The 11894-nt window shown below is 37.9% G+C and overlaps 2 protein-coding genes and 1 pseudogene across 7 annotated transcripts; 2 read left to right on the plus strand and 1 right to left on the minus strand.

Annotated features, from left to right (window-relative positions):
- Positions 1-309: 309 nt before the first annotated feature.
- LOC18011628 (E3 ubiquitin-protein ligase RGLG3) lies at positions 310-2770 on the plus strand. 6 transcript variants are annotated; one of them, XM_024150989.1, is made up of 11 exons: positions 313-572; positions 662-741; positions 863-947; positions 1039-1179; positions 1261-1374; positions 1476-1653; positions 1729-1834; positions 1908-2026; positions 2118-2268; positions 2361-2417; positions 2514-2770. In XM_024150989.1, exons 2-11 carry the CDS (start codon positions 673-675, stop codon positions 2595-2597), a joined length of 1104 nt encoding a protein of 367 aa, XP_024006757.1. In that variant the 5' UTR covers positions 313-572; positions 662-672; the 3' UTR covers positions 2598-2770. The 6 variants fall into 6 exon arrangements, with proteins under 6 accessions (XP_024006759.1, XP_024006760.1, XP_024006757.1 ...); XM_024150990.1 differs by having other exon boundaries at positions 316-439; XM_024150991.1 differs by having other exon boundaries at positions 310-741; positions 2121-2268.
- A 14-nt stretch (positions 2771-2784) lies between these two features.
- LOC18011793 (DNA polymerase delta catalytic subunit) lies at positions 2785-10170 on the minus strand. The gene is given in 32 exon segments (XM_024150994.1): positions 2785-3036; positions 3154-3241; positions 3319-3386; positions 3587-3747; positions 3838-3927; positions 4016-4090; positions 4430-4501; positions 4844-5016; positions 5094-5117; positions 5120-5140; positions 5143-5206; positions 5320-5433; positions 5531-5610; positions 5682-5769; positions 5897-5953; positions 6035-6100; positions 6209-6304; positions 6422-6529; positions 6656-6754; positions 6854-6973; positions 7193-7279; positions 7358-7429; positions 7526-7592; positions 7740-7831; positions 7984-8061; positions 8222-8359; positions 8447-8582; positions 8689-8884; positions 8976-9135; positions 9224-9330; positions 9590-9700; positions 9803-10170. Coding segments are annotated over 32 exon segments (3267 nt in total). The 5' UTR covers positions 10074-10170; the 3' UTR covers positions 2785-2948.
- A 426-nt stretch (positions 10171-10596) lies between these two features.
- Positions 10597-11754, plus strand: LOC112083364 (annotated as a pseudogene).
- The last annotated feature ends 140 nt before the right edge of the window (positions 11755-11894 follow it).

Raw genomic sequence — 11894 nt, forward strand, 5'->3', positions numbered from 1 at the left:
AATAATTAAAACTTTATAAAGTTCATAGGAGATTGGTTGTTGAGTTTGGGCTAATGGCTACCGCACGTGGATGTTGTGCCAGAAACAAAGTGAATTGTAGGTAGTGAAGATTTAAAAAAGGCTTCTTAGATTAATTAAGCCCAAGAAAATGTTCTCTCCAAAGATAATCAAAACCCGATTTATTAGATCTTTTAATTTTTTTAGGAACAAAAGCCCAAATCTTCTTCAGAGACCAAATACAAGATGACTACGGCTTTGCCACGTTGTCCACACGGGATATTTATTATTCCAGACATTTGGTAAGATGATTATGGGTTTTGGATAACTATATCAATAATGACGCAGAGACAAAGACCAGATTCATTATTCTAGATTGATGGTATTGGTGGCGTGTGAGAGAGCAAAGTACGCATTGATTTTTTGCCGCCGCAAGCAAAGGGTCACGTTCCTCTAGCTTTCAAGATTCAACAAAACCTACTTTTTATTTAATTTCTTTATATTCTCTCATCATTTTCAAAAGAGAATCTCCAATAAAAGCTGTTTTCTACAAAAAAGATATTCTGAATCTCAAGGTTGATATATACTTCCAACTTGTATCACTCCTGATTGTGAATCATATATTCTGAAAGATTGGATTTTGGGTTGGTTCTTGTGAAAGCAGGGGTTTTCCAAATGAACAGATGCAATAAACGTAATCAGCAACCTTCATATATTGCTGATCATTTCAACACGTTGGATCAGGTTTCTGAAAACTTCACCAGCTGTTTCTTGATTTCTTGATTTGATTTTTTTTTATTTTTAATAAAGTTGATGAAGCAAAGTGATAAATTCATATTTGTGTGGATTTACTTTTTGTTCTTAGGTGATAACTTCTCTGAGAGAAGCTGGACTTGAATCTTCAAATTTGATTTTAGGAATTGACTTCACCAAGAGCAATGAGTGGACAGGTGATTTGATGCCGATTTTACTAATTTGATTCACATGTTATTGAGAGATGACTCAAGGGTTTTAGTTTCATGCTCTAAAATCTCGTTGCAGGAAGATATTCATTTAATAGAAAAAGCCTTCATGCCATTGGTAAAAGACAGAATCCATATGAGCAAGCAATATCGATAATTGGTCGCACACTGTCTCCCTTTGATGAAGATGGTCTTATACCTTGTTTCGGTTTTGGCGATGGTTAGTTTCTTAATTCTTGCTTTCAAGATGAAGATTAAGAAAATTCTAAATGGTTTTATCATGTATTCTTCTTCCAAGCAGTAACAACACGCGATCAACAAGTATTCAGCTTTTACCCCGAGAACAAAAGCTGTGACGGATTAGAAGAAGCGGTTAAAAGATATAGAGAGATTGTTCCACATTTGAAGTTGTCCGGTATTTTTTGTGACTACAAACTATTTTAAAAAAAGATCGGTTTACGTCTCTCTTAAATCCTAAATAAGTATCATTTTTGTTCGCGTATTCTTTTCGTGCAGGTCCTACCTCGTTTGCTCCGGTTATTGATGCAGCCATCGACATAGTCGAGCAGAACAATATGCAATACCATGTTCTTGTCATTATCGCAGATGGTCAGGTCACAAGGAATCCAGATGTGCCACCTGGTCGGCTTAGTCCACAGGAAGAAGCTACTATGAACTCCATAATGGCAGCTAGGTAAGCTATTCAATTAGCTCAGGTTCATGGTCATAGTTTTATACCAGTGTTGTTTGATATATAAATTTTTTCCAGCCATTACCCATTGTCGATCGTCTTGGTTGGAGTAGGAGATGGACCATGGGACACAATGAAACAGTTTGATGACAATATCCCTCACCGGGAATTCGATAACTTCCAGGTAACATAATAAAACATAGCATAGAAATCTCATAGATATGATGATCAGTGAAAAACTCTGTTTCCTTCCACAGTTTGTGAACTTCACAGAGATAATGTCAGAGCACAAAGATGCAGCTAAGAAGGAGGCTGCTTTCGCACTCGCAGCTCTCATGGAGATTCCTTTTCAATACAAGGCCACATTAAGTCTCAAGTAAGTGGAGTAAAGTTTTCACCTCGGGGAACTTCTTGTATCACTAGAAAGTTGGCAACCAAAACCATCCTGTGATTTTGCTTTTGAACAGTAGAAAACAAGTGCGCGGTTCCCGTTTGCACCACAAGCCGCTCCCACCACCACCAGAGGTCATAGAGCGTGACAATGCTGTTAAATCAGTGCCAGATCCAGTATTAGAGAGTGCAGAGAAAAGTGAAAGAACGGCTCAAGTAATACAGCCAGTAAAGTCTCCTTTTTCCGCCTTTTTTTTGGTGTTCTATGTCAGTTTATGGGTACTAATTAGAATTGAAATTCATTGTGTTTTCCAAAAAAGGTATGCGCGATTTGCTTGACGAATCCAAAGGACATGGCTTTTAGCTGTGGTCACACGGTAAGTGAAATTTTGCAAAATATGGAAACTCTTGCTTGCTCTATGACCAGATCGGTTTTGTGATATCTCTGTTGCATTTTTGTTTTTCAAATGAAGACGTGCAAGGAATGTGGTGTGGTTGTCACGACATGCCCAATGTGCAGACAACCTATAACAACGAGGATAAGGCTGTACACTTGATTCAATGAGGTTGAGCACTTCGGCTTCCATGTCCATACTTCGTGTATCCCACTGTACAGTCTAAACATATACGTAAATCTTGAGCTGTAGTTTGTATGTATTATAGTAGCTGTGAGTGTCTGTCTAAGCAAAGAATTTGTTGATTCGATGAATACCCCATTTTCTTAGATTGACGAAAACAAGGAAATATGCAAGAAGTTTTCTCTTTTTGTATTTATCAAAATCTACGTACAAAGAAGCAAAAAGAGGTCCAAATTTATGACATCCCAAGCCGTTCTTATAGGACCTAACGTTCTAATCAAACGGAAACTTCATCTGCAAAGAAACCAGTTGCAAAGATAAGCAAAGAACTTAGAAGCTCCAACGGTCGAGTTGTTGCTTGGCCACAGCCATGTCTTTTTGTGCTTTCATTCTCCGGTAAAATATTGGACAATCTCGACTGTTAAGATCAATAAGAAATCCCAAAAAAGGGAGTTGAATCAGAATCAATTTACCTGTCAAAACACATAAATGTTTTTTTTTTTAATTCAGATGTCAAAAAATATAAAAGCAAAACCTGGTGCACAAGACATCTTGGTGAAGAGAGCCTTGGCACTCTTGGCACTGGGTCCACAGCCTTCCAAAGACCTCCTCTAGGTCTGACACTGAGCTTACACAATTTATTTCAAATATTAGTAATGGATCAATAAGTCTAAAGAAAAGGGCAAAAAACGTAGCTTACCCTGAGACACGTTTTTGCAATATAATTCGGCTTCTCTTCCCTTGCAACGCTGGCATAGTGTTCCATTGCTGGTTGAAGTTAAAGCGAAAAATTGATTAGCAGTTCCCATATACGCAATCAGATAAGAAAGATTACATAAACAAAACTATCAAACGATAAGAAACTTTGCAAACATAGAAAAATAATTCTAGGACTAGAGAATCAAGGATCAAGTAGAACATGCAGGATAGGAACATGAACAATACATAGGCAAGTAGCCATAAAGTACCTGATCGGAACTTTGCAACCAACACAACTTAGTTGTTTCTTGGCAAACTTCATTATCCCGCTGTTCGAAGGAGTGGTAATTGATATTGACCTCGTGTGGCTTCCATGGAGAAGTTCCTTGCTGGCATTTTTCAAGACTGGCTCAAAAATCCTAAGAAGCGGCTGAAAACAACATCTGCTTTAACATTCAAGCACCATAAAACAAAGACTAGAGAATACAACTTATAGACAGGCCCCACTTTTCTAACTGACCTTGCTTATCTGATTCTCCAGGTAGTAATTTGGGTCTATAGGAATATTATTCTGAAGCACGTAGATCGGGTCTTCTGACCGTTCATAAGCCTAGTTGGCATCAAAATGAGATAAGCACGGTAGAAGAGAATGACCTCAACATCTTATACAAAACGATAAAGATTGACATGAAAGCTACCTTGGCACCTTTAGCAGCTTTTATAATAACATACGGTACCCGATCCCCAACATTTGGCGCTGTAGCAGCATCCCTCTGTCACATATGAAAAAGCAAACATCTCTAAGGTTGTCAAATTTCACATGATGGATCATCAGACTCCGTACAACAAATCTCAGTTTCAGGGCAGCCTCATCATATATTCACCACAAGAATGCATGAATTAAGAAAAATCATTGTGCAGCTCCTATATGACGCCGGAAGAATCACGGAGATATTCGTGAAGCCAAAAAAATGAAATCTAACTGGTTAGCACTTCCAATTTTCAGTTTGAGGGTGTGCATGTGATGCTGGAACTAGAGTAAGTAAAGAAATGAAATTTCCCCTGTTTTGTTCGTGTATACAAACGGTCAAGAGAAAAAGAGTACCACATACCTTACGCATGCGTTCAGCAAGTTCACCATGAGCTGATTTAACTTCATAATCATCCCCGGTTTTAGTTAGACCCTATGATTTGAGAAATACATCAGTAGCATATAGGTCGAGACTCCAAAAATGAATGCGTTACAAGCGGATCCCAAAGACTTTTAATGCATCAAAGCAAAAATTTTCATTCTAATAAAAAAAAATGGCCAACCACTAATCTGGGCCTGTTGTTCAGTAGTTTAACAATTCAATCGGGGGGATACAGAATTTTGAAATCTCTCACATGTTACTTGGCTCCACACAAAAATAAATCCAGATCAAAGTTAAAGTTTTGAAAAGATGGTGTGTTTTTAAAACTTTCACATATGGCTCTAATCATGACCATAAACTTCACAAGATAAGAAATCAAGCAAAAGAGATTACCTTCGTAATCACCAAAAGTGATAAGTCAATACGATTCATGAGAAGATCCGAAATTGTATTCTTAACATACTCAGCTGCGCCTGGGACATCTCTATCAATTAGTATTTTGTGGAGACTCTCAGTCACGAGGTTCTTAACCAGTAAACAATTATCCCTTCGTACTGTCTCAATTCCTGCGAGAGCCAGACATATTGATACTACTTAGTCAAAACATGAACAAGATAGAAGCTGTGAGATTACGAAGATTTACCTTTGGTGTCCATTTTGTCAAACTTTGAGGATTTGTCCACAGCAAACAGCATACCTCTTTTTGATAATCAGCAGATATGGGAAATAGACCTTCTCAAACTCAATTTGATGGGGCTATAGGACATCATAAACAATCGAGAAGCAGAGAACATTACAGCCTGTTATAATTTGATTTCAAAATATCACGTAATCATTATGATATGCTCCTAGCAAAACAAATCACTCACTTTGATAAAAGTTCCACTAATATACTCTGCAGCTTCCCTCCCCAAGTTCATCGCAGCTTCTACATCCGATACTCCAAATTGCACCATGACAGAATCCGTGTCTCCATAAATGACCTAATACATGATTATCCGTCAAATTCAATAAATTTAAAAGTAAACTTATGTTTCGCTAAGCCTTTTCAATACCACGAGTAATTAATTGAAAATGTACCTCTGCATTGTATTCATACCCTCCCAATGTTGTGAATTTATCTTCCACAAATTTCTTCGTTTGTTCAATCATTTGACGACCTTCAGAAAAATATACGTCCATCAGAATAAACTTAGAAAAATATGTGTCTAGAAAAGTTGATCTGACATACCATAGCTGGTAACACTTGAGGATATCTCTAAGCACGGTAACTGCCCAATAGTGGCTCCCGTAAACCCGTATACAGAGTTTGCACTGATCTGAGACAACAAATAGAAATCAAATGTGAAAGAGCAATTTACAGAGAAAATACTGTTCAGAATATTCCGAACACTCTAATCTATTTGTAAAAGACCAACTTAAGAAAACTGAAAGTAAGAAGTTTACCTTCAAGGCCAATTGTCTACCGTCTAAAACAGCCTTCTCAAGCGGATCCTTAGCCTCCTATATTAGACAATAGTTTCAACTGTAGTTGTTAAAGGCTGCATACAAGTATGCACATATCAGAATCCAAAGTTCAGGTACCTTTAAATCTGCTTTAGCTCTTTTACGGGCAGCAATAAGCTCTTCAAGAATCTCTGGAAGTATACCCTGAAATAAATAATCTGTTTCGTTCCTAAACTGCAGTATTTCTAGAAAAAAATAATTTAGCAGAATTTAAGAAAACTAATGATAATCAATCCAACAAAAAGGGGCAACCTTTTGTAAACTTTGTTTAACAAATGTTTCCCCTGATGGAGTTTTATTGATCTGCTCAGGTGAAAGATTCAGTTTGCGTACATCTTCAGGTGTCACCTTCAAAGATAAGAAGATAGAAATAATGCTCCCAAATTAATATGGTATATGAACAATGGATGGTAAAATAAACAAAAGTTCAAAAAAATCATAGAAGATAATGTCAGAAAGAATTACCAAGGTGCAGTAGCACAGATTATATGCCATCATAATTGAAGGGTACAATGAAGCAAAATCCAGAGTTGCAATTGGCTTTTCATAGAAACCTGTTTTTGCTTCTAAAACCTGATTATCATTTGAAACATCGATATTTTATCACTAACGATGTGTTTTCCTCAAAAGAGATCAAATAGAATCTAATACAAAGGAGGGGCAGAAAATAAATGTTAGACCCGCAAAGCACCAACTTACAGTAGCGCCTTCATAAGTTCCCTGTTCGGACCCCGACTGTTTAGCATTCGGAAGAACCAGGTTCTTCTGTTTAGATTTCCTAAGAAGCTGAGATAGAACCTAGACAAAAAATGTTGAAAAAAAATATGTCACCAAAAAAAATATCAGTCACCATAGTCAACTGAAACTTTAATCCAAAGACCATTAGTAGAGAACTACCTTAATACTCTGTCCTCTAGCAAGAAGAAAAGAAATAGGGACACCAGTTACACGAGCCATTTCGACATAATTATATATATACATCAGTTTGTCCAAAAGTCTCTGAGGGAGATATGCATCCTGTAACAGCAAAGTGGAATGTGGTTAATTATTTAACCTTTCCATAAGATTCAGATGATTGACCATTAACAGAGAAAAAATTACTGAAACCATTAATAATGAGACCACCTAGTTTCTGCAATAACAAATCGATCCCTAGAGCAAAAGGAAATATTTGTCAAACAAGGCAATGCAACAAGACAGAGGCAGCAATACTCCAGGATAAACAAAAGTAGGTACCTTCAAACAATAAACAGCAAGACGCCTCCTGGTTTCCGCATTCCCATTCTGGAGATCGGTTATTATAGAATGGTGGACATCCTCTTTCTGAAGAAGACAATCATGTTAGCCACATAGCACAATGAGAAAAAACCTGAAATTCTGAACATAATTACTCAGCTTCACCTGCTCGGAAAGAAAATGAGCTGAGACAGAATTCAGCGAATAAGAACTTAATTTGTAGTCTCTGAGTATTGCCTACAAAGGAAGAGGTAAGTTTATGCCCTTGCAATGAACTACAAATAAACGATCTAAGAATGACTCAACCAAAACGAATTTGCCAGGGACAGAAACCTGAAAAAGGTCAAACTGAAATCGTCCTTCAATTGTGGTCTCTTTACTTTCTCTTGTTCCTTGCTGTCTGAAACATGGCACGTGTTACTATGTGAAAAAATATAATATTATATGATGCGAGTTTAGAAAACTCATGAGCCAAGAAAACCAGGAAGCATAACAAAAAAAAGACTAAGGAGAAAGCGGTGGGAGTTTGCAAACACCAGTAACTCACCTTGATGAAAACGTTGAGTCCCTGACCCGGACCCTACTGTTCTTCACACGACCAAGAAGAGGAAACTCGTCTATTCCCAGTGTAGCAGCTCTCTGAGAATCAGAAAACATCATATTTTACAGGTAAAGGTTGGTGATATATACATGTGCCAAGAACAGCTAAGCATCGCAATAAGAATGAAAGAGCACGCTTCTACTAACGAGAGGTGATCTGCCAATAAAGATAGATGTTAATGTTCAAGTACCTCAATCAGATAAGGTAAATCGAATTTGCAGATGTTATAGCCAATGATGATATCAGGATCAACATCACGAATAAAATCCTGCAACCAATAGATCATATCCATCAGCAGAACGCATGCTTTACCAAACCCAGTACAAAATTGCAGTGGCAACATCAAAAAGACGTGTGTTTGGTGGGTTTATGACGAACAAGTAATGTACACATGGTAATAAAGAACTAAAGGAGGCAAAAAGGATTACCCTCCAAGCCAGTAAGACCTCTCTTTCTGTTTCAAAAGACATGACATCTACGCCTACGATTGGAGCACATGACTTCAGAGTCATGACATTGCGTACAAATGGTTGATCCTCTCCCTGAAGAGTTACAAGGTTCGCTATCTAGAAAAGCAATAAGAATGTTGTTTCGAGAGGGACGAGAACAAAGGTACCAGATAGAAAAATCAAAGTATAGCAAAAACAGCTAACCTGGATCACAGGATCATGCTTAGCTTCTGGAAAGTGTCCTTTACGACCTGCACACTCAATATCGAAACTTAGCACGCGGAATGGAGCCATTTTTGAGTATTCACCTTCTGCAGCATGACTGATCAAATCTGAATACCTAAAAGCCAATGTTAAAGAAAGTAATGACATAAAATAGAATCTGGTTGCTAGGTAAACATATTCTTGCTTCAAAAAAGAAACTTAGAGATCATAGATGAGGATACAGGCAATGGAACTCCAATTGGCAGTATGACAGAGTTCTTGCATCCTTCTTGTATTTCCCAGTGGGCACTTCGATCCAATTTCCTCCCACAATATCGCGATCAACCATGAAACGGAGAGCAAAAACAATATTGCTCTCGTATGTTTGGAAGCTCTTCATACCCAATCCATCAATATGTATGCCTCTATCAAGGATGCCTACGAATTTAAAAAAAAAAAAAAGAATGAATTGAGAAAATTGAGTAAATGAGATAGTAGACCATAAAGCACAAACGTCTGGAAACCATACCGCGACAGCTAGCCACCATAGTCGGCAATGCAACTGTAATCTTCAGAAAAGTTTGGGACTTTTGCTGCTGGTAATACATAATGCTTCTCTTTTGCACCATTTCTATATGACGAACAAATTTCGGAACGCTGGCATTTTTATTGGATTCCCTCATCCTTCCCTGAATGAGTGAGATGAACATTAGAAAAAAACCAGGGAGATCAAACTACAACAATCTCAGAGAATTATTTAGCCTGAATGATAAATACCTCAAGAATCTGATGGAAATGAGAAATATCGTCTGGCCCCATTCCAGGAGGGCAAGCAATGTAAAAGTAGGGCTCAAACCCATGAACATAGCAACACACACTATGACCTGAAAATACACCAGAAACGTAAGTTCATCAATATAAAGGAAATCGTTCTTCATGTCATATTAAACCATCTCCGCCTCTTACAAAGGAAAATAAAAGTTTCAACATAGATAACAAAGAAATCAAATCATTCGACAAAGCTCAGATATTAATCACAATACTTGGAAGAAATAATTGCAGCAAACTAAAAGAAAAAAACTATGTCCCTAAAACGAAACAATTAGATTTTCGAAATCGCCCAGGGGATCGTTAAACAGGTACCTTCTCTGGTTACCCCGAAAATCCTAATGACTGCAGCTTGCCCTGAGGAACCCGGTAAAAGCTCCTTGTGACTCTCCCGAATTACATAATCAATCTCCAATTGCTGAAAAACTAACAAACCCAGCAAAATCGAAATGTTCAGCACATTTCAGAAACCCTAGAAAACTAACAAATTCATTCCAGTAAACATTAAAAAAAAAAAAAAAACTCAACTGATGTTCTGAGAATTTGAGAGATAAGCGGGTGAGAGAGGAGGTCGAGCCCAAGTCGACGAGCGTGCAGATACAGCTTCACGCTCTTCCATATCCCGAAGGATAAGCGATTCCTCATCCCCTTCGTCCATGAACACATCCTCGTCCACGAATTCATCCTCTAGGGTTCCGACCGGCGGAGAGGGTGTCGGATTACCTGTGGCTCGATGCTTCCCCGCCGGTGGGGTATTCGACGGAGGCGGTCGCTTCTTGGAGTTTCCGGCTCTATTCATGGCTCTTTTAGATGAGCGGGAAAAAAAGCAGTGAAAATAAGTGAGTTCGTGAACCTCTGAGAGCAAAAAGGGAGAAAATTATACACTACCACTGCGATTCCCGCCATGTTTAAGGGTTTTAGTTTTACTATTAGACATAATCATGTTTTTAGGGGAATTCTCATATAACGAATACGTTTTCAACAAAGAAAAAAATTATTGCTGTTGCATTTCTTTTGAGCTCGATCGAATAGATTGATGTTCGGGTTAGTTAAGGTTAGTGCTATAAACAATCACTTAACAAAAAAAAAAAATTGACGTCACAAAAAATATAGCCTAAGCCTAATTGATCAAATCCTAATTAAAAGGTAACTAGATTTGGTTTAGAGCAGAGATCAGTCACTTACTGTTTGACTGTAATAATTTCAGCTAGTTGATCAGGAGAAGGACTGGTCAGCGATGTTGAATGACTCCCTCCCGATCTATTCACCGACCATAGTCCACCAATTGCCTTTTGTCGGAGGTTCTCTTGACGACATAAATTATGGGTTTTCCCACCAAGACTATTCAATTTCCGGTTCTATCATGTTGCTTTTGCTATGTTCAAATTTATTCGCTATTTCGCATGCATTCACTTTTTTTTTTTTTTTTTTTAAAACAGCCTATTATCATATTCAATAAAAAAGATTGAGCTGGGTCAAGTGGACGGTGACGCCATTCGCTTGGTCACTCCGTCACTGCAAGATAAGTGTAGATTGATCATAACACTCTCTACGATTGCCAAGACGGCCTTCTTGATGTCACGCGAGGACGACTGACGTCACCGTGTCCAACAATTGGTTTAGGAACCAAGACAAAGTCATGCTTTTAGGACACGATGATAGTTAATTATACAAGAGACAAGGAGATGAGAGTCACTGTTTTGTTTAACAACTTTGGTCCTAACTGTAACCAGAGAATGCCAAGGTTTGTGTGACAGCTAATTTTGCTATCTATTTTTATTGGGATGATTAGGATTTTATTAATTTAGAAAAATATGTACTATTTTTTCCATAACTTTTGGTATGAAACTGAGGCTGCTTTTATAGTTCTCACCTCTTCTCACATGTCTATTTCCATAACCATGTGAAATATATTGAAATGCAGGGTCCGACATGGATACACCCACGTGGCAAATAACTATTACCCAATGAATGGCTCAATATGCCATCGGGGGAAGCAAAGACGTTAGATGGACGTTTCATTCTTATTCAAACGCAACCGCAACCCAAACGCGTTTTCTTGATTCACTCTTGCTAACAATGTTGTTGTTAGTAGGTGACGTGGATGAAACGTAGCCACCGAGACCAATTGCAGTGGAAATTCTATTCGGTGAATGATTACTTTGAGAACGAACGGGGCTTGTTTCGGCCTTTCAAAAGGTATTGGGAAGGCTCGGCCAAAATAATGGTCCAGATCAGAGGTTCAAAGTCGCAAACGCTAAGAACGTTAAGGAACTCGCAAGTTCCGCCGGAGCGTTGCAGTGCAAGAGAGCCTCCGTTTGTTTTAGAACAAATCAAATTCTAAAACTTTGTAATGTGAGTGATTTATCATTTTGTAGCGTTCTCTTATATTCATTGTATTGTTTCATCCTACCATGATACTGATTATGGATACTAATATGGTTCAATGTATTAATATATACTCGCTGCTTCGCGTCTAAACGGTTTAGCGACCAATGTTTTGTTTCTTCAAAAAGGGAAATGATCACCTCAAGATGACAATTTCCAAAAAAATATTTATTGACCGAATGAGTATATTTTAGGTTAAACCAGAGATAGAGTATTTTTCAGAAATCTTTCA

Source organism: Eutrema salsugineum, unplaced genomic scaffold, assembly GCF_000478725.1.
Source record: "Eutrema salsugineum unplaced genomic scaffold, Eutsalg1_0 scaffold_6, whole genome shotgun sequence".
In the NCBI taxonomy this organism is placed as follows: Eukaryota; Viridiplantae; Streptophyta; class Magnoliopsida; order Brassicales; family Brassicaceae; genus Eutrema; species Eutrema salsugineum.

Bases quoted from the DNA above. Each gene is read 5' to 3' on its own strand.
- LOC18011628 (XM_024150988.1), top strand. From the start codon at position 673: ATGAACAGATGCAATAAACGTAATCAGCAACCTTCATATATTGCTGAT. The intron at 1,180-1,260 runs GTTAGTTTCTTA...TCTTCCAAGCAG, and splicing joins TTGTTTCGGTTTTGGCGATG to TAACAACACGCGATCAACAA. The intron at 1,654-1,728 runs GTAAGCTATTCA...AATTTTTTCCAG, and splicing joins AACTCCATAATGGCAGCTAG to CCATTACCCATTGTCGATCG.